Source organism: Amblyomma americanum, chromosome 9 (assembly GCF_052857255.1).
Source record: "Amblyomma americanum isolate KBUSLIRL-KWMA chromosome 9, ASM5285725v1, whole genome shotgun sequence".
Taxonomy (NCBI): Eukaryota; Metazoa; Arthropoda; class Arachnida; order Ixodida; family Ixodidae; genus Amblyomma; species Amblyomma americanum.
In genome coordinates this window covers 108,819,467-108,843,974 of record NC_135505.1, presented here as the reverse complement: position 1 = coordinate 108,843,974, position 24,508 = coordinate 108,819,467, and the positions used below count along the sequence as shown (strand labels likewise).

Here is a 24,508-nt window from a genome sequence, read left to right as displayed (position 1 = left end):
ATCCACATAGATGAGTCACTTGACTCTCGGAACAGTTTGTACGTTGACTGCTTCGCCATGCTTGGCTTCGCGCACATGATTCCTAGGAGCAGTGCGACAAATTAAGTGACTAGCACAGGCAAAAAAAGAAATCAAGATGACTTCTACCAATGTCGACATTCTCTGTGGTTCTGGTAACAGCGTAGAGCTCAGCCAATTCCGACAGCAGCACCACCGTGAATTAGCACCAATCATGAGGCCTGCCTTTAATTTTATTTGCCGCTTACTGACGTGCCCAACAGTCTAGAAAAAATGCAATATTTGCGAGGAGCTTCAGCGTGCGTTAGCGAAGAAGATCTAACAAATAGTAAGGTCAATAGGGTACGTCATCAAGCCTGACCATTGTCTGAATGCTCGTATCATCGACGCCACTCTCAGAGAGGTTTGGAGTTCGAGCACTTAATTGCCAGCTAAAATTGTGCGAGAATAAAATCTACAAAATGTTGAAAACAGATGAATTCAACACCGCTTCTCCTGCATTAGGTGATTAGAGGGTAGCATTGAGAAAACAATACCGAATCCAGTGTAGTGGCGCCATTAATACGCAGCAGATGATGGCCATGTGCTACCTCTTTTAAAAGTTTTAAACAAAACCGCAAGGTAGTGCAACACAGGGCCCAAGAAAATTTGGGAATGCTAGTTTGAAAGGTGAGCATATGTTTACGCCCCACGCTGCATTCATTTTTGACGTAAGGATTGACTTGCGATTCAAACAAACAGAGCCGTGACAACAGCTGTAAGCATTTCGTTTTGTACTCTGCGAAAACAACGGAAGAGACCGAACGCAAGATCGACGTTTGTAGTACTCCAACGTATAGTCACACTGCAGCGTTCAGCGGACACCTTTCCAGGGCGAACATGGCAGCGTCCGGCGTGCACTGGAATGCCCTGGAAAAACGATCGGAATTCCTAGCCACGGAATTGACCAGGGCCGAGCCACCCTCTTCGCCGCAGTGTCCGAGCGCCCAGATGACGAAGAAGAGTTGACCGTTGGTGTAGCTGGAATGCAGCAGGGTGCCGGTTCCCTCCGAGTCGGCCAGTCTTTTTCTGCGAGTGGGAAAAGAACAATTTTCTGCTTTCTCCGTATATGTTGAGCTAGTTGAACGGACATCATGTATGCATTTTTGTAATGCTTTACTTTGTATTTAAATCACTTCCCGAGTCATGAATCATGATTAAAGCAACTAAGTAGGAGGAAGAAAGTACCACATAAAATTCACGGCTGGCTGTAGTCGAGACATCTACACTACAAACCTCACTGCCGCCGCATGCAGTCAGCCTGAAGCGCAGGCACCATCCTCCGCGAATTTATCGTCCTGCCTCCACACAGTTTCTTTCCCGAGATAAAGCCAGCACTGATATATTCCGGACCTGTGACACGTGTCGTCGTATTGACTCATTCGTTGACGTCGATGCCGGTCGACCAGTCCATCAGAGGCGTGGGATGTCTTTAAGCATGTAAATAGCACCATGGGCGTGTCGGGACGTTGCCCTCAACGGACTACTTAAGCGCCTGCAGCAGCCAATAGAACATGAAATGAAATGAAAAAAAAAACGAGGGTTCATTGAATTTATTTTATCAGATGTTTGGAAGGATATCCGGGCTAAAAGTTGTAAATCACAGCTTGACATGGCCCAGAAAATCTCTACAAGGCAGTACGACATAATTACAACAATAGTTAACAGGAAAAATGGAAGGATGGATAATAGCAGACACTGTACAATGATAAGTTTGCGTAGTTTTGCGAAACACATAACAAGCTTAGTTTTCAGTATTATCAGAAAGATTATTGAAGCTGTGTAAATGAAATTAGCTCGACGTATTGATGCTGAATTATATTTATGTGGGGTTGTGCTTTAATGACTGAAATTTGTAGTTTGTGCGGAAATTTGAAGTTGCCATACGTCAGTACTACAAGTAGGTGTAAGGATTTTTTAATTTTTTTGGAATGTAAGACTTGTGGTTTGTACAAAAAAATCTTCTGCTCTGTAGTCTAGGAAAGAAGAAAGAACGCAAAATACGAAAATCGTATATGATATTTGCTCTGATGATTTTCAATGACGGAAGTAGCATTTGCGTCGAGTGTATACAGGAATGGAACATTGGCAATGTAGCGAATGGCCTTTTTGTTTTGTAAGACAAGTATTTCTTGAAGATTTCATGGCCCCAAGTGCCGCCATGCAATATCTGATCACGCGCACTGCGTGGCAATAGAAAACTGCATTTTGGCGCTGGTTAATCTCAATCAGGGATTAATACAAAAAACAGTACTCTAGCAAAAGTTTAAAGTTACAGATAGTAAAACGAGCATTGTTTTTAAATTCTGCGCCTAAATTGTGAAACAAGATTCGAGAGAAAGCAGAAATTTGTTCAACTTGCATAGTTCAACCAGGGCTAGGAAATTCCGGTTAGTTTCGATTTCAGCTACTTTACCGCACCTGTTGAATGCAGGAAAATCGATACTGCCACGCAATATTTAAAATATTGCGGCCACCCAGATTTCGTCAATTTTGTTTTCACTGCCGACCATGGAGTACGGAAGCAGGCCTATATAACAAATTTTTTCCTCATTTTTTTGTGATTCTTAATTAAGACTCGCTTTATGGGCAGTTTTTCTCGCAGACGAAATTGAACATTTCAACGAGTCACTGCCGCACTTTTTGTTCAAAAACAGACACCTGCTGCCTTTCAGCCACATTTACCTTCTTCAATACCTTTTATTAGATTTATTGAGCTACCTTATGTTCAAGTTAGGCACACACCTTAAAAAATGATTTCATTCATCTTCACTTTTCTGTGGATCGCGCACTCGTTGTCTTACTCCACACATGAAGCAGAGTGTTACCTGTACAGCTGCATCAACGGCTCCAGGACAACGGACTCGGCAGCAGTCGCCGTGCTCATGGCCTCGCTCATGTTCAGCCGAGTGGCCAGACATTGTGCCACGCCGCTCACGAGTCCATCGGGCGACATTGTCTGCGCCTCCTCGAGCCATTTATCCGTGAGCATGGCTCGCAGAATAGGCGCCGCTATAGCGGGGACCAGCACGGCTCCCATACTAGACGAGACGTTCACCAGCAGGCCGAGGAGGCCAGGTGCGACCAGCAGTCGACGCTGCCGGCCCTTGTATACGACGCGGGCCTGCATGGCATTTTGTAGTACAGTTAAAACCCACTACTCCTGGGCGTGGTCAAAGTTCTGCTATGTGGACAACTCCTGCTGTCTAAGGATCAATTGGGTCTTGCTTTATTTGCGCTGTGGCTGCACAAATACATTGCAGTTGGAAAACAACAATTAATGGCCAAAGTAATAATTTATAACAACATTTCAATAAAGCATTATTGGCGTCTCACTATATAAACATCATCAACAACAAACTACTACAGCTACCTCGAGACAAACGCTTCCCATATGCATCTGGTTGATCCTGTCCTGTGCCAGCTGCGGCCGCCTTAACCTCGCAGACTTCCAAATCTCAAGTAATGCATAAAGCTGGGTGAGTTAAATACTGAAAAAAATTGATTTTTGGGGAAACGAAATGGCGCTGTATCTGTCTCACATCGCGGCGGACACCTGAACAGCGCCGTAAGGGAAGCGATAAAGGAGAGCGATAAAGGAGAAACTGAAAAAAGAAAGGAAGAATGAGGTGCCGTAGTGGAGGGCTCCGGAATAATTGCGACCACGTGGGGATCTTTAACGTGCACCGACATCGCACAGCTCACGGCCGCCTTTGCGTTTCGCCTCCACTGAAACGCGGCCGCCGCGGTCAGGTTCGAACCCGGGTACTCCGGATCAGTAGCCGGTTGGTGACTCATTATTAAACTTTACACCAGCGTAAGTAGAAGACAAGACACAAAAGAGGCACACGGGACAATCGCTGGTCCCGTGTGCCTCTTCGGTGTCTTGACTTCCACTTACGCTGGTGCCAAGTTTAATAACTCCTAATCTCATCTGCCCACCTGACATTCTGCTGCCCCTCGCTACGCGCCATTTCTTGAAATCCACTCCGTTACCCTTAAGGACCATCTATTATCTTTGCTTGGCATTACGTGTCCGCCTCATGCTAATTTCTTCTTTATTTATAACAAGAACACTATTATCTCGTATTTGTTTCTAGAGAAACTCGTGCCGCTGCCTTTCTCAACGTCACGCTTATCGTTTTCTTTTCCATATCCCGCTACGCTGTTAGCAGCTGAAGTTCATACCTTTTACCTTTTCCTTAACCTTTCCGCCCCAAGGGTGAGTACTAGACAGATAATGCTGTCTAGTACTGACACAGAAAGATACAGGTGCATTAAAAACCGAACTCAATCCGCGGAAGTCTCCTACCCCAAGCTGCAGTTGGGTACAAAGTATGTATTACAAATAACCACGTCGATTCGGGCTCTGGACCAGGCTGGACTTCGCAGGTGTGCCGCAACTACCACCAACACATTGCAGCCGCCAGGCGGATAGGTCGCGTCGACCATGCACCATTACGGGAGTTTGCGCAATGATGACCATAGGTGGTACCAAACCGCGGCACGAAAGCCTAGTTAGACGTTTTTCGTGCACAGTGCCAACCGCACTGTAGAAGCAAAGAACCTAACGTTCTTATGTTGTGCTCCATTCTGGCAGCAGAAGACAGAGATAAACAAAGCTTCCAATGCCACCTAAAGCTGGGCTTGCCTCTTGGCTGAAACCATCGACCCGCAACTGCTGCATCGTAAGTGCATCGAACGCCGCAGCGCCCCCCGCGTAGCTACGGTCGGCGCACGTGCTATAAGCAATACCTCTGCGTGCTCTCCACTTTGGCAAGCAATGACGTTCAACGGCTAAATATATCTTACACCATGGGTTCGTCACAGTGCAAAATGCACGAAGAGTATTCCCATGGCACCTCCATCTTCGCATGTGGCAAGCCCATTCGCGCCACCTGCTGAGATACCTGTTACACTAAAAAGTGTTAGCCATACTTCATTAAGCAGAGGTGAGGGTATCACCTCTAACCTTCTGCTGTTGCCCATGCCACGAGGCAGTAGGAACAGTGCAGAGAGATCGCCACTGCTTATCTCGGGGAATACACCGACGAATAGAAGTCGATACACATCGATCGTCATTGTATCTATTAACAGTTTTTAGCAACTAAATGTAAATCTAGGCCCGAAAGGCCATGGACATTTGTCAGAGCACCGCCTGGATATCACAACCATGACTTGTAAAACCAGCAGTTCATCGAAACATTTCGAGCTTAACCGTCAGTGTTGCACGCTTCGTGTCTTCTCAGCGATAATATCTGACAAAACTGAAGGCACTTTATCGCGCGTAAGAGCTTTTAATTGTTATGCAGAAGGTGCATCTCTCGCTAGGTACACTATCACACACGTCTGTGATACAAGAAACCTCAGTTTGTTTTATCATACCTATGCACCACGAAACTGCTGCATAGTGACAATGTTTCCAGATACAGCCCTAAAGTAAAGCGGGCAACGTGCGGTAAACGTTTCAAAACAAGAACTTTAGTAACCATGAGGTCGCACTAAGAAAATATCTACCGTTAGAAAGCGACAGCCCCCCCCCCCCCCTACCCTCCATCTCATTGCCTAAAGACTTAGTATAAGCCTAGACAGTGTGCCCACCTGTGAGGAGAATATCGTGGTGTTGACTGCTGCGCTGTCGCTGGGGCTTAGCAGAGCCGTGACCGTGTCGTCTTTCACCCCTGACAAGACGTCGCGGGGAAAGGCCAGGTACTCGGCGTCCGTGTCAGCTTGGGCAGTCGTGAAGCGAAAGAATTTCCGCATTACCTGCACGGTATTGAACAAGGCAATGACAATAGCAAAAAGTTAAAGAGAAAACCCTCGGCCGTAGATAATTAAATCAGAAACACGTTAACCAATTCATACTGTAAACTTAAGCTCAGATTTTTTTTGGAAAAAGGGTTTCAAGCATAACCATACGCTTCGTTTAGAATTATAAATAAATGGAGTAAAAGATTTTCAAGTACCATTGCATTTATTTTGGCCGGTAAATATCTCTTCTAGTCTTAAAATCTTATCTACTTCTGTAACTGGGTTTTTGTGTTTTGGAGGTTTAACACCCCAAAGTGACTCAGGCTGTGAAGGACGCCGTAGTGAAGGGCTCCGGCTCTGGACCTCATATGTGACAAATGTTACTCCAATATTTGATTAGGTTATACTAGAGAAGGATACTTTTCATTCTTACCGCTCCTAGCCCGCGTTATAGAATGGTGCCTCAAGCTTCAGTTCTTCATGGTTTTCCATTGGTTTCATGCAAATAACGGTGCAAAGCATTTTTTTGTCCGGAGGTGTGGCATGCACGAATGGTTTTTTCGACGGAAGCGCTTTCGCAGTAATTTCATGCACGTGCTTCCGGTTAATTCTCTCGCCTCGATCGACAGTTACAATCTAACCGTAGGAGCAACCGAAGGGACTAGCGCAGCCTGAAAGCTGGTGTAATTCTACTACCGCATATTCTAGACTGCGTTGTTAGGACATAAACTATTTCGCAAAAGTGGATAGAAGCGTAACTCGGAAGGTGGGGCAGTGTTCCAGCGCATTACCGAGACCGCAGACAGAGAGCAGACGTACACAGGGTGTTTTGTATTTATCTCTCAGGTTTGTAAAATAATCTCCCGCGAAAACTACTTGCCTGTTTGGACTCAAGGACAGACCGTAGGGTAGCTTATAATAGTCTGCATTTTTCAATCATTTAAACATCGAAAATTGCTTGAATTTTCCGGAATCGGCGAAAAACTGCAGTCGGCTGCGCGGAGAATTTTCGTCTAGGCGAGCGAAGCAAAGCATTTGACAGGCAATGCCATCTGGGGAAATCTACCATGAAAGGGTAATATAAACTGAAATTCTAAGAATGCTCAAATGAGGAAAAATTCACTACACATATGTACAGTCATCTGACATGGCCCACAAATTCATTTCCACAAAATGTTTCGCGCACGTTGTTTAAATGGACACAGTCAAAGTGGCTGCGGCGCAGCCACCTTGTCAGAACGTATTGAAGACCCGTTGCAACAGCGAATATTTTCACTAATTTACGTATATATTTGCTCTCCTTTAATTATCCTCTGTATCTGCTGCTTCTGAAACCGGTAGACAATCAAGGTTGGGGAGGGCTTCTAACCGAACATTGTACAACATCTTTCTCTCACTGTGTTAAATGAGTATAGATATCTAATTTTGGTGGCATGTTTTCTACTCTACAATGATGATGTGGAAGGTACTCCTACACATGAATTTCCATGTGGTATTAACCTATCACCGCTGAATAGTTTATAATAGTCAGCCGAACGATGGCTATGACGTCAAAAAGTGGTTTTATGTCACGTGAGGCATGGCAAAACGTCGATATAACCTCTGTTTCATCGGTTTAATTCACTGCAGTGCTGAAGCCAGCTTCCCTCAAGAGCCGGAATGACAAGGAATGCGGAAGCAGCGATTACAATGCAGTTTTTTTCATGTGTCGCGTGACCTATAACAATACTTTCAGTCACAGTCCTCATTCGGCTTTTTAAATAGAACCAGGACGGGAAAAAACTTAGATTACAAATTATTTAGCGGCCCTAGGAGAATACCAGATGGTAGTCAATGTATAATAATGCCTTATGCATCATTACAAACAAGAAAACACGCAACGAAAAGTTAGGTGTCTATACTGATTCAATGAGGGCAGTTCTTCAGGTCGAATCTTTTCCTTACCAAAACAAATAGTTACTGGTAGAGTCCAGTCACTGTTCACGCTGCTAACTTTAACAATTGAACGGTCTTAATATATTCAGGTCGACTGGAGTCCTCTTTTCTTCTTGGCGATGAGTATTTCTAAAATAAACTACCGACTCATGGTCGCCCAGGTTTTCTTTAAAGTCAGTGGTCCCCAGCTCTTCTGGCTGTTCAGAATGCATGGCTTGGAAGAGAAAAACTATCAAGCACCAGGCGTGTGTCGCGTCCGAGCTTCAAGAGCAAGCTGTCAAGGTCGTCGACGGCACCAGCCAGCACCTCTACGGCTGCGGCGAGCGTCTCGTCTTCGAACGCATCCAGCATGATGCTCAGGCACGCCTGCAGACGAGCAGCAGGAGGACCTCGGTACACGAGCCCAAGCAGGGGCTCGGCCTGCGAGTACGCAAAGGGCAACTGGCTTCTTCACTCGTTCTGTACATACTAAGCAGATTCTTCTGCACATCAGCAGTCCTGAAGAACTCAGTAACTCACCTGCTAGAAATCTGAAAGACAAATTTTAGAGAAAAAGCACGTAATCAAAAACAAAACAGCCATATTGACGTATTGACTTAACAAAGCATCTGATGTGCTTGTTCATATGATGTGGATGAAGCGATCTGTTGAAAGTCGAAGGCAGCCATGAAAGGCAAACAAATACAATAAACCACTCTATCCGCCCAAACGAACCGCTCAAAAGCACCCTGAGGCTTCGCCCTCCCTTGTTCGCTTTGTATTTAATTACGATGAACTATTCCAAATTAATCAAATCAACTTCAAAAAGAAAACTTCAACAACCTGCATGACCTAAAGTCGAGACTGAGATGATAAGTAGTGAAGATTGGTATCTTATGGCATGTGTGGTCTCATGTTAGAAGCTACATATGGTCTAAGCGACACGGCGTCTAATTCATCATGACATAATGCTCCGCGTATTGCTATTTAAAGCCACTGCTAAAAGTGAAATGTCACGGTAAAAGACCTGGGACACCGCAAATTTTTAGCGAGGGACTTGTACTAGCAGAGGGGGCCGCCGTTTGTATATATCGGTAAAATTGGAAGCTTTTGCATTAATCTATGCGTTGCGTCGTTATTTACGGCAATGCCATTGCACAACTGCTGCCCACATACATATTTTCCACGGGCACAACAAGCAGCACAAAAGCAGACGTACAGTTGTATTCCCATATCTATTCCACGTATTCAGGCATCTGTATTTCAAGGACTGGTAAATCAGGTAGATAAGCGCTTCTGCTGATAATCAGAATGAAACGACTGAAATGTAATGAATAGAGGGGATGAGTGTGGACAAACAAATGAACGCTTCATTGAAATCGGAAGACAATACGCAAATTGTTAGAATGTGTGAAACAGATTGATGCAGCAGATATCATCTTAAGACAAATTTAGTTGACTGCAGGTTAGTGTGAAGAGAGAAAATCCTGGTATACTCGAGCTTTTTACACTCATTTTCATTAAGAATTGCCAATACGATAACATTCAAAGCTGTTGATGCATTTGTTGGACTTGACTGACGAGGTTCATTGAACTCAGGTTGCGCTTTGCGAGCTCCTCCCGTACACCATCTTACACTACACAACCTGCCATCTGCCATGGTTGGCAAATGGGGGCTCTGGCGACGTCACTACTCTCCAGCCAATAAGAATTTTACAACCTGGTGATGTCATTGCCTGTCTGGTGACATCGGGTCCCTCCATTCAATTAGATTTATCAACTCTCGTGACGTCACTGCCTGCCAACTAATCAGGTACTCAGGAATACTTCATTCCATTATGTGCCGGCAAGGGAATAGCACTCGATGCAGTTGATGCATCTCCCGGGAGCGACTAGTGGGGCCTGTGAAACACAGGTTGCTCAACCTGCGCATATTTCACCTGCCATCCCCCACCTGTCAACGGTAGTTCCTGGCAGAAGGCGGCTTTGGCTCTGGGAACGTCACTGCCGGGCTGTTGGCGTCACATCCTTTCAGTAAATGGGATTTCTCCGCTGGGAGAGGTGATTGACAACGTCATCAGAGCGGAACAAAGCCGTACGGTCGCCGTCGACATTTTGCTCAAGTGACAGTTCTATAATCTTACATGAAAGCCTGAAATGTGGTTCTATAGGACGGCGCGCCGCTAGCCCAAGACAGTGGCACTTGGAGATTGTTTAAAAGGTGTATATCATGCGGTTTACAACACGATGTCGACGAAAGCTAAACAGCAAGGCCTAGGTGGCGTCCTTTCACAAAACTCACTCTGACTTCACTATTTTTGGAGCTCCCTAAAAAAGAAAAACCACAAAAGAAGAGAAGTTGTTGAATACACCTCTGCATACTATTCTTGTCAACTACTTGGCGGGAAGACAAAGCTTTCTCTTTAAACATTTTTACCCCACGTTCCAACTGACTTAGCCAGATGTGAGCAACATTACCTGTCGGCCCAAAAAGGGTGCAAAGTAGATGGCCTTCCAGACACGCTGGTACGCAAGAAGCTTTTCCATGCTGCGTTTCGTAGAAACCGACAGGTGGCAGCGTGCTGCTAGCGACACCCATCCGCAGGTCCACTGCACCCATTTCTTAGGAAGTGGGGAGGGACTCGATCCGGCATCTCGATCTGCGACGTCGTCTCTCACGCTGTCTTTGCCGTCTCTGGGAACCGCCTGGGTGACCACTCTGCAATAAAGCAGGACCAAGAAGTCTGGTGTTAGAATGTCACAAATGAACAAAAAAAAAAGCGCACTGATAAGCTGGATTACCTCCGGGCAAGTTATAACGCAAAGATCTCGTATAAGCGAAATTGTCAGGAAAGCGTTACAGAAACATGAAAGACGAGCGCAGGTTAGGGAACTGCACATCTTGCGCTGTTTCCTCTAAAATCGAAAACCGAGAAATGCAAAAGGTCATGGGCGGGGAATTTATTTCAGAGCACCGATGAATGATGCTCCGTTTAGGTAAACGAACTGATTCCAGTGGACGGTAAACGTAGGCAGGCTGTACCAAACGTTCGGTTGTGCAGAAGAGATAGTTTGCCAGAACAGGACTTATGGGGGGGGGGGGGGGCTGTTTGCTATACATATTGCCAGATTGCCAGTAATATTTGTACTGTTTGTTTATTTACGCTCAAAGCCGCTGGCACTCAGCTTTATCATTTTGTTTGTGACACGAGATGCTACGAGACTTGTCTCGAACGATCGCAGCACCCCGAGCGGCTGATTACATTTTCTTCCAGATCGTTGTAGTTGCTTTGGCGCTTTATATCGATGGTTCCTTGCGAGATTTATATTAAAAGCGGCAGAGTGTGGCAGGCATTCTGTTCGACGACAGCCAAGCACGCTTGTTTCTACGCCGCCGCCCAATCATTCAGTTTTTTGTGGGCGCCGGTCACCCCGGCGGTGGTGGTAAAAACTTTATTTTCGTCAAAATTCATTCCAAGGCGCTCTTTCATCGATCGAGTGGGGTCTCCATTGCTCTTTTCTTCTTTCCCTGCTTCACTGCTGGTCGCATAATGTGTCCAGGAGCCCTTGGCCCTCGGCGGCTTCCAAAGACCGGCTCACGGCACGAAATTGGGTCTTCGGGCTGCGCAACCTCCCACTCTTCGCGGTTCGAGAGCTGCAGGTCCATCGGCGGTGTGTCCCGTGGACATTCACGCCAATACAGAGTTCATTTTGGAAATTCATTTCGCTGTCTTCCTGACTGCCTTTGAAGGCCTTTACAAGATCTCCTTCTTCGAGCGTCAAGCGCTGTCCGCGGACATTGCGGTTGCAGTCATACACGAATAAATGTGCCTTTGATCTTTTCATGTGATCTGGTGGGTGTTTTGGGGGAGAAATCACTCACAGTAAGTCCGCGAATCGCTATGTATTTAGGTCTATAGACTGCGAAACGTGTTGTGCATTTTTGATTGGTCGTCGTTGAAGGAACTTAGAGCACAGAATGTCCCCTAGTGTGCTAACTTGCTTATTGGTGAGTATGAAACCATTTTCTTCCTGAATCAAGTATTAAAAGATTTAATAAGGAACGTGGCAGTTGAGCGTCGTCGCACGCAGCATAGATCAAATGGGACCAAGCGCAAATAGACAAGAAGCAAGTCAAACTAAAGGAAACAAACTGTTTCAAAATACACTCTTGCCTATATTTACGTGACTAGACTCGACCAAAAAAAATCTGGATGGTTGACTTGCACGTGCGTCCTTGTTTACGACGTGAGAATGGGAGCTCTCACCTTTTTATAAACTCAGCGAAGTCGTCTACGGTAGCATTGGGATTCGCTCGGAAGAATTCGTTTGATGCAATCGTTGGTGCTTCAGGCATCTTGGGTGGGCAGTCCTGCGGCAAGGGATCCTCGCAGCGGCTGGAAGTAAGGAAATTCGTCCCGCTCTCAAACCAGTTCTTTGCGCTTCGTGTACTAAATTCAGTTTGTGAAACCCTGTGTCACTTGCGTGCAGGAAGCTGTATCATTAACGCTGTGTTTGTGCTTGCTTGCTGTTTATGCTGACAGTAATTTGCTTGATTATTGCATTTTATTTGCGCTAGCTGCCCCTAATCTCATTCGCCTTTTGCGCCGTTTCGCGCTCACTTAATTTAAAAAAAAATATCCTGAAAAAGCAGCACCGCAGTTCCACTCAGTTCATCTAACCTGTATTTGCAGAACATTTCACGCACCTGGAATAATTTGGTTTAGTTTGGTTTGTGGAAATTTAACGTCCCAAAGCGACTCCGGCTATGAGGGACGCCGTAGTGGAGGGCTCCGGAAATTTCGACCACGTGGGGTTCTTTAACGTGCAATGACATCACACAGTACAAGGGCTTCTAGAATTTCGAGTCCATCGAAATTCAACCGCCGCGGCTAGGATTGAACCCACGCCTTTCCGGTCAGCAGCGAGCGCCATGACCTCTGAGCCACCGCGGCGGCTACATCTGGAATGGGACTCAAGAGAGGCGGTCACAGCCCACCGGTGACTATTGCGTCTTCCCGCTTTCGGTAACTTTCGTGTTCCATTCTCGAGAACAGCGGGCACATTGCGATGGAGAAAAGTCTAGAATATGGCTTGGCATGCAGGAAAGCAAACTTCACGGGGAAGTTGCTTTTTGCACCTCCCATACATATAGCGCTCGTGGTAGCTAAGTACGTAGCTCCAGCATTTGAAATGCATTCTCGTCTTGACGCAACACAGGCGCTTCTATAAAAACGACGCGGCTTGCCTGGCAACGTCGACGGCGCTGAGCATGGACTGTCCGCCGTCAAGGCAGCGCTGAAGCACGGCAGCGTGCTCTCGCCAGAACGGTCGACTGTGGTGTCCCCCAGCGACGGCATCCTCCGCGTCCAGGAGCACGTCTTTCACGGCCACCATGAGCCTGGCGAGGCCGTCCGCGTAGACCGAGTGAGGGCGCTGGGTGCACACATGCGCGTAAAAGTCGTCGCAGGGCTCCTCGGCGTCGGGGACATCCTCTCCCAGGTACGAGTTCAGCCAAGCGCAAGCTGAGGTGGAACAGAACCGGCCGGCGCTATTCTGGCGGCCCTTGTTGGATCCAGTGGGGTCTGGGAAGTCCTCCTGGGGTGCAGGGGCCAGGCCCGTCACAATGCTTAAACTTCCCTATTGTCGAACCAAGCAATCTTCATCTCTACATGTGCTGTACACTTCCACTTCAACAAATATTGTGATCAGGAGCCCGTACAAGACGAGCTCCCCGGGATCTTGCACCACATAACCACTCCATACGCCATGGTCACTGTCAGATGTTGTCTGCTTCCCAGCATTGCGAATTGCACACTCACCCACAATGCATTGCGCCACTAGCCTTCATGTGTGCGCCCTATGAAGATGTGTTCACATAACATAGCTTTCATCTGGCGTGCATCACGGCAATGATGCTAGCTATACACATGCGTTTAAACCTTAAGTGAAAGGTAGATATTATCAAAGAGAAATTAGAAGTTCACATGTTGCACTCCATCCGGCGTACTACGCGTCATCAATATCCACTCCTCGTAACCGAACAGCCTGCAGAAAAGACACTGTAAGAGTAGCTGTCTACTCTGTAAGAGCGTTCATTTTAATATTCATAATAGAATATCGTTCCGCCGTATAGTATTCATCACTAAGAGAAATATTTTTCTCACAAGGCTTTCCAAGGTGTTCTAGGCGTGCTTTTCGAGCGGTCGGAATGACGACATAAAAAGAAGATTTACTCGGGACGCAATCATTTCCCATAATTTATCTAATATTGTGGACCGCTCACCTGGCCCCAGAAAAGTCTATTTGGCATTTCCCCGTCCTTGAAAGCGATTTCATCTAAACATGGGTGATAAACTAATCGGTTCATGAGAGCCGCACAATGTGACCGGCGTTAAGAACTTGTTGATTGGAAGCCGTGAAGTGACAGCCTTCAGTGAATTGTGATAACTAAAGGAAAGTAGTTCGTTATAACCGATAAAATGACTAAAAATGGCCAATCGTCTTGGCAAACAAGGCACGCAACTGCAAAAATTCACTAGAATGCTTTGAAACTCAGTACGCACAAAATTGTGCACACAAGCCACCCATTCCATTCATCTTTTAACTTCCACATGCGGGATGTTTCACCTAAGGCTGCCAGCAATATTTTAATATTTTTTCTGAATTTAAAAGAACGATTTTTGGCATAACATTGTCAGCGATGTCGACGCTGGTTGACTAATAATATTCATTAGATCGTTATTTAGCTATTACTGTTAGGCTTTATGGCTTTATTTAATTTAAGGCTTGTAGCAATATCCACCTTAAGTAATATCCATATATGGTTTTAGAATTTCTAAGATGCCATTCTTGTCGCCGCCAAAGTGGAAGTAATTTTGTGGCCGCACACTTTCGGAAGCCAAATCGTCGGCCAGAGAGAGCTGTAGTCACGCCTACCAGCGAGCATGGTGTCACGTACTGCTTTCGCTGCCCACGTGTAAAAGTGGTGAGCAGGCAGAGAACACGTGACAGACGCGTCGATGTGTGACACGCCCTCGTAGGCATGTCTAGAGTTTCTTCTAGTCGCATGGTCTCGGCTGCGGCCGTGTGCGGCGCGCAAAACGCTGTATTTTCAGCGGGGACGTAAATGACACGTCCATCCTCCTGGCTCGTACTACAATAAAAAAAAAACGGGCTTTAGCATTAGTTAAACCGAGTGAGAAGCGGTAGCTTCACGACGGTTTCGCCTGGCAAAGTCTTGTTGTGTTGTTCGTTGAGCGTTTTTTTTCGTATTTTCCAGGCTAAACCATTGTGAAGTAGCACGTGAACAGCACATGTGGAATTCGTGCGTGGGCGCGCCGCTGCTGCAGACCCTGACATCACGGCCTAGCAGGTGAACACCACGGGTACACTTCGTGCCAGGCGCGCCGGTGCTACTTCCTTTATGTACCCAGCTAAGGAGGCCGTGACGTCACGGCCTAGCACGTGAACACCACATGTCGACTTATTCCTAGGCGCCGGCGCTCCATCCGTCATGCAGTAGGTTAAAGATGGCGTGACGTAACGCCCTAAAACGCCGCGTTTAGGCTCCTCGGTGAGCCCAAAGTCGATCACGCGACCTTGGCACCCCCGACTTGACCTTGACCTGATTTGAAATGACCTTCACCCTTGATCTGTCCGAATGCTTGACCACTGGTCTGACCACCAACCGTCCACCGGTTATTAAAAGTTATAAACTGAAGGTTTGACCTTGGCCGAGCCTTAAGGTCATCAGCAACGCACGGCGATCTCAGCCCAACACTTCTAGTTGTTAAGCTGTCGCTTCAAAAGAAGCCTATTAAGTTTTATCTCTCTCTCTCACCAGAGGCGGGTCCTTTTCACTGTAGTCGTAGTCTCGGCCTGCATTTTTTCGAAGCTTCTCGGCCTTGCGTACATTAGTTGGCAGCGGAGGTGCCGAGATGTAGAGGTAGAACAGCACACAGTCGACGATCGCCAAGATCACGATGACAGCGCATCCTATGTGCACGAGATGTTGCTTGCCTTCCTTGCTCACACTCGCGGACGCCACGCTGTCAGCAGCCTAAGCAGGGGAGAGCAATTTTTTACTTAACTCTGCTGTTACTTTTTCGAAGCGCTGTGTCTTGCACGGAAAATGCAGATTATACCAAGTGTTTCAGGGAACACTTCTAAAATTTTCATAAGTATATGGCTTTTGCAGGATTGTATTACCACTCTTAGCGGACACCCGAAAACCGGCGAATCGTTTTAAGGAGTAAGCTGGTTAAGTAATTCTAATAATTAACTTTTAACTGTTAGAGTTAGGCGCCTAATGGCAATTAGAGATTGATAGCCGGCCGTTAGTAATAGCCATATCAGTTTTTAGAATTTAGTAAACGCAGTTACCTTCGGCGTTGTGGCTCAACAAAATTTGGCTACACCGTGTCAAAGTATATGCGCTTTCGAAAGCATGCAGGCAAAAGCAACCTTTCTAGGGCACGTAACTAGTCATAAACCAGAATTCTGTTGAGCCGCAGCGTCAAGGGTAAACGCGGTTTCTAAATTCTAAAAACTGATATGGCCATTCCAATGACCGCGGCTACAAATCTCTAACGGCAACTAGGCGCCTATCTCTACTAGTTAAAAAGTAAATTATTAAAAATTAGTTAACCAGCTTACTATTTAAGACGATTCACCAGTTTTCCGGTGTCCACCAACACTTGCAATACTATGCCGCAAGAGCCACATTTTTACCCAAAGAAGCCTATTTTTGAAAATTTTTTAATGTTCCCTGAAACACTTGGTATAAACCAGTGAATACCCTCCTCAGAGTCCCACATGCCATAAAAACAAATTAAAGAGACACTGAGGAGAACCCTCTCAATTTTTTTTGTTATCAATATTTGATAGGTCGCCATTTCATGGCTTTGTTGCCGCTTGTCCGGGAGCGAAAGATGCATTTATTTCAAATAAATTAGGATTCGAAGTTGAAAAATTTTTTCCCGCCGCTCCGATTCAAACTCGAGAACTCTTATGACGACACAGAACGGAGTGACGTGAAACATGACGTAAACGGAGACTCCGTGATTTCTGGCTGCTAGCGGTGCGGTCTAGCAGCTGCCGAAATGAAAGCTACCGCCGCCGCACGTTGAAGGCATCTATCGGGGGTCGCCACCTTCGCTTCGTTTACGTTTTCACCGGCGTCTTGCCAGTGTTACGATGGATCCCGTTCCCGAACCCGACGACGTAGTTCTCGCAAAAACTCTGGCCTGCATTTCAGCGACCTCAGCCCCACATAGCGTGCGATGCTTTCGAGGGAGCACGGTTAGGTTAGGCGCCGGCGGGTGGTTTCCCCCTTCCTCAGAGAGCAGCCGTTGCAAACTAAATATCATAACCCCAGTGAGGGGTGTCGCGAGGGGTGCGTTGCGCCCATCGGAGGCTGGCCGGGGCTTTGGGGCCAACGGATTGTGATTCCTTGAACGGAGCGGTTGCACGGCGCAGCAGGCAGCGTCGAGGTCTCCCACGGTTGCATGGGCCAAGTTATTTATTTTTTGCCACAAAAAACAAATGGGTGCTCAAGGGCGGTCGCGATTAAAGTCGGCGGCTTGAAACTAAAGCCGGCGCACGACGCTTCAACGGCTTCCGCTAGATCCAACGTGTCCACTGGATCGGGCTCTCTCGCCCAATTGCATGTACCTTCAGATATGTACTGTGAATGGATTAAATTAGCCGAGCACGAAAAGAACAGCTCCGCCCAACTGCCGCAGCTATTGAATACAACGCGCACGTCGCTGAGGAGCCAAATGTCTGGCCGGGCTGGCGGCGGCTGGCGCACTCGGCGCGAAATAGAGACATGCTCCAAGTCTCCCCGCCGGTGCGGTCAGGGTGCGCCGAAGCCGCCGAACGCGTCGGCGGTCTAGCGCAGTTGGAGCATAGGGGGTCTCGCTTTAACCGACGTGACTCCGCCGTGCAGCGCGCGAGCGCGTCTCGCCGCAGCATAAACGCGCCTTTAAAGAGCTTGCGCTTAACCGCTAACCAACGTATTCGGCGGCGGCATCCATGGGAGCCACTGAAACCGCCCGCCCACTCACTGAAAAAAAGAAAAGAGGTCCTGTGCCGAGGTTCGGAATCGAACCAGGGCCTTTGGCGATTGAGACGGAGACGCTACCACTCCGCCACTGCAGCTCAAGGCAGTACAGCCGTCAATAAAGGCGCATCTAGTGAATGCACTCTTCTGATGCAGAAATCTCCGTGCTTTCGCTAGGTATATCCTGGCCTAACAGAGCTAGGCCATCAGTAATTTTTCTGAACTGCCTTGTACCTTGTCTCCCGTCCCTAATAAACGATTTCCGTTAAGTAGTTTGAAGTTGACTGGCACAGCTGGGAATGTTTCGCCGGGCGAGCGTGCGAATACACAAGTGCTGCCTTGTACGATCACCGACCATCGTGCCATCATAGCTTTTCATCCACCGTAGCGATCATCTGACAAGCCTTAACAGGCTCCTTCAAAGGTTAACTAGCACTTGAAGCGGCACTTGGAGTTCCTCTGCTGTTCGGCGCTTGTAAATCGAGGCGCGTCAAAAACAAAACCACGGGGCACGCAAAGCTCGTAGACGCGGAGCGCCATAAAAAATCGAAACTATCCTGGCCGCCTGTGGCGCCGCCAAGCATCGGTTTCCTTTGCTTCCAACATTCAGGTTGTCCTTTGTCTGCCTTCCTCGTGTGATAAAAGTGCACTATTGGTTTTAAAACAAAACTTACTTCAATATTGACCTGCGCAACCTATCTTTGTCAGCCTCAGAGATTCGCGATCCCATGTAGGATGGAAAATTACTCCAAGATGGCGTCTCTTGTCCTATGGCGTCACCACGCTTCTACTTGCGAGAATGGCCTGTGGTGGCGATACCTGTATTTCGGTTCTTGCTATTTTCTACCTTACAAGAGCTTTGTTTTCAGTAAGAGCGGCGTTTTTGTGATCAGGAGCTGGTATTCTACCGATACAAGCCAACTTCAGTTTCTCCTCAGTGTCCCTTTAAGCTCTCAGCTATGCGTGAAGGCAAAAACTGACTTGTTTTGGCAAAGAGTGGGTTATCTCCACATTGCGCCATCTGTATAGTGATGTAATTCAGTCTGTCTAGTATGCAACGCCATCGTGCGGAAAGTGCGGCACTAGTAAACAGGAAATTAAAACACCAGAGGGGATCAGGAGCGCTAGTGCACACAGCGTCAGCACACAGCATACCATATTGCAGCAGAAAGCTAGTACCAAATAGAAGTTTTGACAAGCTAGATGGGCGGCACCGAGTTGAGCTAATAAAATACGTTTTGATGGTATCCTGATCAATGGACTCCTTTGAGACGTGGTATAAGGCCACGGTGTAAGAAGCAGCTATTTCTTACGCCGTGTATAAGGGGCACGCAACAAAAGAGAACCTACTATTACCTAATATCGTGAACAAAAACCATTTAGATCCGCCTGTTAAAGAAGGGCTTACCGCCTGGAAAGCCAGCCGCATTCACCGCCTCCAAAGCTACTTCCTAGCCTCAGTACTTCAACGCAGCCTTCGTTGCTGTAGCATGTGCTTCCCTCTTCTCTGTTCAGACTCTCAATAATCACTCTCTCACTCACTCGCTCTGTTACAGTCATCATTCAATCTCACTTACTGACTCACATAAAGGACCACCACTTAAGCATTCTAACTGCAGTATGCCCCGCAGCTCAAACTGACTTTGTTCATTTCAGCTGAAATAAAACTACCGTTTAGAATTCAGAACACACACGCTCTAAATTCTGCACAATACCTTGTAGAAAAATTGGCGCCTTCAGTTTATGGTTCCTGTGTTGTGGATCGGCAGACTTCGATCATTCACTTAGGCCATCATCTCCGCTGATTAATACAGTTAGCCACCAAATTATAAACTGTACGAGATGGTCGGGTAAAGTTAGGAACATGCAAGCAGCACGAGTTAACTAATGATTTTTTAAGCTAACATTAACTGCCAGCGCTAACAACCTATGGAAATTAGTTATTAGCTGTAAGTGCATTTGGATTCAGCACGGATATACGGGACTTCAAACCAGTTGCAGGAAGAAACATGACCTGTCCAACTGTCGAAAACAATGAATAACGTCCGTGGGACGCTTCCAGTGCTCACTGCAGGTCACCTGCAGCCCTAAAGTTGATTATTGCTGTCAGAATTTCAAATACCACCTTCTGAATATTGTTTTGCCAGCAGAATACATTAGCTCCTATGCTTACAGAGTTCGTTAAGCGCAAGAAAAAAAGAGGTTTGTGATTTAAAATTTAAGGATTGTTATCAATTTGAAGTTTGCTGGAATAGACTAGCTTTCATTCCTGTCGGTTACCTAATTGGTGCATTATATGAGGTCAACCTGAGCAGCGTAAAGGAAGCCCTCCCAGTTACAAAATAACTGGACCCACAAAAGCACTCTCGGTGTGTCTTTTACTGCATCTGCATCATCGCGAAATAGGAGAGGGGTGGGGTTATTTTCAGAATTTTGCAATAGCCGTGGTCGGACGAGATTACACTTTTGCATAAATCTACACGAAACTATTTAGGTATTAAGGAAAGTACGCAGCTTTAGGAAATGCCTGAGGTTGAAATCACCTGCCTCTCGTCAAGTGACTTCCCGAATGACTTCAGGCATCCTAATATATTTCATTTTCTCGAACCTGTCATCGGTATGAAAGAGATTGGTTGTGAGTGATAGAAAGCGCTTAAGGTATTGCTTGAAGATATTCAGATGTTTGTCAAAACCGCACACACTTCGTAAGGTTTAATAGTTTCTCCCGGAGCACCAAAGTTCCGCTTAGTTCGATGCTTGTCGTATTCCCTTGCCAGAACACTACCCCGAAAAAATGAGAGCGTAAACTACCCGCCAATTTCGCATCGACGGAGGAAATGTAAACAAACAACTGTACTTTCAATGTAGTGTGCTCCACAGTTCTTGGCCAATCCCCCTGTGTGGGCATGTGTCTTTGTGTGAGGGTAACAACAACAACAAATGCCGTCACAATCCGGTAGCGTGCAGCCTCAGCTTCTCGGCATTCCCGAGTGCTGCCTTAAAATGACTGTCACCCTTCATTCACGGAAAAGGCTCACCGTTGCAGCAGCGTAGGCCTCGATCATGACTGCGGAGATGTGTTGGACAGCACGGATAAATTCGCAGTCGTTTCAGAAGGCGACAAATTTCCAGCGCGGTTGGGAGGCTACACACAGTTGCTCAATGCCGGTATTCTTCTACTTCGTTTTGCACCCCCGTGGTAGCGGGATCGTGCGTCCACGAACCTCAAATCAGGATGATGATGATGATGGTGGTGGTGGGGATGATGATGATGATGATGTCGTCCTCAGGCCTAATGGCACATAACCACGGCGGGGGATTGGCCTGGGTGCATTGCGGTAACAAACGCACTCATGAACAAGGAGTGGAGTGGTTGTTGTTGTTGTTAGCCTTTCCAAAGATGGCAAATACCCACACTGGGGGATCGGCCAAGAATCGCGAGGCAGATATTGCTATTCACCTGTACTCAGTAAAGGCAAAATAAAAACATGCAGGAAAGCAACACCGGTGGACTCTATCTCAAGAAGGCCATGAACAGAAAAGTGATGAGCGTTAACATTTAAAAAAAACTGAACTAATAGTAATAAAAAGTAAGGGATTAAAAAAGAATACATAAGCCAACATGTAATAATGGATACAAAAGAAAATAATGTAACACTTAGCAAGGCAGTCTATGAGATTCTAGCAGGAAATTTTGAACAGCGGTACAAACAGATCTGTGGCTGAACCGAAGTGTTGTGACGCCAAACGATAGCAAGAGCGGGCTGCCCAAACTGGGGCCAATATGCTGCAAGGGCTCCTTCAGCAACTTTCTTGTTAAAAAGGTGAAACGGCGACAATAGAGCCAAAAATGAGTATTTGGAGAATTTTCTGCGTTGTTCTTGTCGTCCTCTTTCTTGAAGCAAAGATTCCACTGTCTGGAGCATATGTTCTCGTTAGTGGAAGGCGATCAGAAGAAGGACAAGCAACGTAGGGCTACAGCCAAGAAAAATATTTTCAGTGACTTAAACTGACGCTTAAGAGACGCTTAAAATACAGGAGCTCATTTACACTCATATTTGTACAAAGAACTGTCGGGGCTTTGCATCACCACCATTTGCTTCCGCATAGCCATCTTAGGAATCACCGAATGAAAAGGCGTTGTAGGTTAGGGTAATTCGTCGCAAAGTATTTCGCTCTTTGTTGACACCTTAACCACATCCTGAGTGAAAGTATGAGGCATGGAGTGACAGAAGAAGTAGGCAAAAAAGGCCGTAGTAAAATAAAGTTTGGGATGCGCCGCGACACGTTATTGTTACTATAGAAAGCCTACGTAAGACCTATACTTGAATTTGGTTGCATTCTGTTCTCTGGTAGCGCAAGCTACAAGATTCAACCCTTAATCTTACTAGAAAGGCGCGCTCTCCGCCTCTGCCTTGGTCTCCCAAAATCAGTTTCAAACGCCCTGCTTTATCTGGAAGCCCGTATCCTTGATCTAACTTCCCGTTTTCAAATACTCACGGTGCGAACTTTCCACAGGTCGATGTACCCAGTGACTGATGTCAGTACTCCTATTTTTGTGTCTCAGCCGGCCTTATTCTTTTCTCATCATTGGCCACGGTATCAAATGCCGCAAATTATGTTAACGCAGAACCTTTTAACACCGATTGGTTTTGATCTCAGTTCTTTGCAGTGGGTTGATGACACGCCGGCAGCAGTGGAATTCCATTTCGACCACATCTTCCCATCTCATGCGAAACACATGCCCGCAAACATTTTAAACGGTATTCTCTCGGATCACATAGAGGAATACCCCCATCATACGGTGCTTGCTACCGATGCCTCCGTCAACTGCCAAAAAGCTGCAGTTGGCATCTTTTCGCAGGATTTGGCATGGAGCTATTCTGTCCACATCTTAGATTATATTCCTATATTCTTTGCGGAATTTTAGGCTCTTGGAATAACACTTCACAAAATTCCATGCCATGTGTCTCATGTTATTATTCTCGCTGATTGTTTGTCAGTGTTAGTCTCCCTTGACACTTCACAAGAAGATTTTTTGCGCCGTATCCAGCGATTTTTCGTCCCATGCACTTTGAAGGTGGTCCGTTTTGTCTGGGTCCCTGGCCATGCAGGTATTCATTCAAATGAGGTGGCTGATTACTTAGCAAGGTCGGCTCTCGACGGGCCAGTGACACATCCCGTCCCGAATTTCAGCCTGCTGGCGATTTCAAGGTTTCAGCGGTTCCTACGTATACCAGCCAGGTTACGAGATCCCTTACTAAATATCACTGACTATCAGCACTTAGCATATAATTGGAACGTCCGTTCGTGTAAATCCAGGCTGTGTGAGGTAACAATGACGCGATTGTGGTGCAGGATTCCAAGTTTGAATTTATATCTATGCAGGTGTGGGTTGGCACCGAAGAACCTATGTGACGCATGTGGGAAAGTTGAATCTTTAGACCATTTTCTCCTCTACTGGCCAAAGTTCGCACTTCAGAGAAAGATTTACCTGGAGGTCCCTCTCTCCAGGTTAGGGCTCCCTTTATCTTTGCCAGTATTATTATCGTTTGGTGCGAACACCAAGGGATTTGCATTAGGTTATATTTGTGGGTTTCTCCACGATTACATAATGGCAACTGGTAGGTTGATGTGCTAATTTTCTTAAAGTTCTCCGAGCTCTTTTTTCACCAAAATGCTTTCTGTTATTTAACTGTCGATATTGTTCTGTTGTTTTTATTAATTGATTTTTCAAAATTCAGGATTGGTGCTACAATTTTGTCGTCATTTTCCATGGAAACTTCTTTGTTTATTCTACTCCACCTTGGCCAATCCCCCCGCGTGGGTATGTGCCATATAGACAAGCGTCAGGCTGTGACGTCAAACAGATGCGGCGGCGCTGGCGTCAGCAGTGACTTTCGTTGTGTAGGCAAAAAGGGGGACCTGCCGCATTCGGTCTGCTGTGTCGGCTGTGCGTTCTTTGTTTTTACGGTATCATTTGCGACATGCCGACTAGTTGTGTGGCAGTTGTGCCGAGAGGCACAAGAAAGGAAGCGGGATAAGTTTCCACAAGTTTCCTGCGGATGAACAGCGTAGAAAGCAGTGGATAGCGGCTGTGAAGCGGGACAAGTGGGCACTTTCCGCGACGGATCGGCTCTGCGGCCAGCATTTCATCTCAGGTAAAAATTAGCGCTTCTTGTTCGGTTCTTCATCTGCATGATTCCTGTCTAGTTGCGCGCAAAGCCGCAGGCATCACTGCCTGCGACATTTTCGTGCTCCTTGGCGCACTGAACGCCCTACACAGCACAAGCAGTGGGTATCTGTGTATCCGTCGTGTGCTGCCAAGTGCTATCCGCGTTAATGAACGCAGGGAGGCCGTCGTCAGATTCATGCCACCCGGACTTCGTGCCAAGCATCTTTGCGCACAGAAAGAAGGATAGAAGAGCTGTAGCGGGTCGTCTGCAGTGTGCAGCGCAGCGAGCCGCCGAATGGTATGTTGCTGAAGCAGCGTGGGACTCTGAAAGCAGTACGATACGTTGTTTCTCCTGTGTTGCGACTTTCGCAAGCTGCAGCAAATTACTTTTTTCAGCAGCGGTGTAGAAATGCCTAGAAAGCGATGAAACATCGCTATCCAAGTCATGTCGTGCCATTTTCCAAACAGCATAATTTTTTCATTCCGGGTTGTTCAGAACGTGATGAAACTTCACCAGATTCGTCTGCCGAAGTTTCTTTGGAGTC

General features: G+C 46.6%; 1 protein-coding gene across 1 annotated transcript; it reads right to left on the bottom strand.

Annotated features, from left to right (window-relative positions):
* Positions 1 to 857: 857 nt before the first annotated feature.
* LOC144103580 (uncharacterized) lies at positions 858 to 20,926 on the bottom strand. Its single transcript, XM_077636258.1, has 9 exons — positions 20,827 to 20,926; positions 15,566 to 15,784; positions 12,971 to 13,320; positions 11,991 to 12,119; positions 10,201 to 10,441; positions 7,984 to 8,163; positions 5,659 to 5,823; positions 2,886 to 3,181; positions 858 to 1,086 (listed from the first exon to the last, which is right to left on the bottom strand). The coding sequence occupies exons 1-9, from the start codon at positions 20,851 to 20,853 to the stop codon at positions 858 to 860; spliced, it is 1,836 nt and encodes a 611-aa protein (XP_077492384.1). The 5' UTR covers positions 20,854 to 20,926.
* Between the last annotated feature and the right edge of the window lie 3,582 nt (positions 20,927 to 24,508).

What these genes read in the sequence shown, in the direction of transcription:
- LOC144103580 (XM_077636258.1), bottom strand. Translation starts at nt 20,853, where the DNA reads ATGATCGAGGCCTACGCTGCTGCAACG. An exon ending in TCGGACGCGACACACGCCTG is followed by an intron (nt 5,824 to 7,983) that starts GTGCTTGATAGT and finishes AATACCGTGCAG; the next exon opens with GTAATGCGGAAATTCTTTCG. An exon ending in CCGTTGATGCAGCTGTACAG is followed by an intron (nt 1,087 to 2,885) that starts GTAACACTCTGC and finishes TCCCACTCGCAG; the next exon opens with AAAAAGACTGGCCGACTCGG.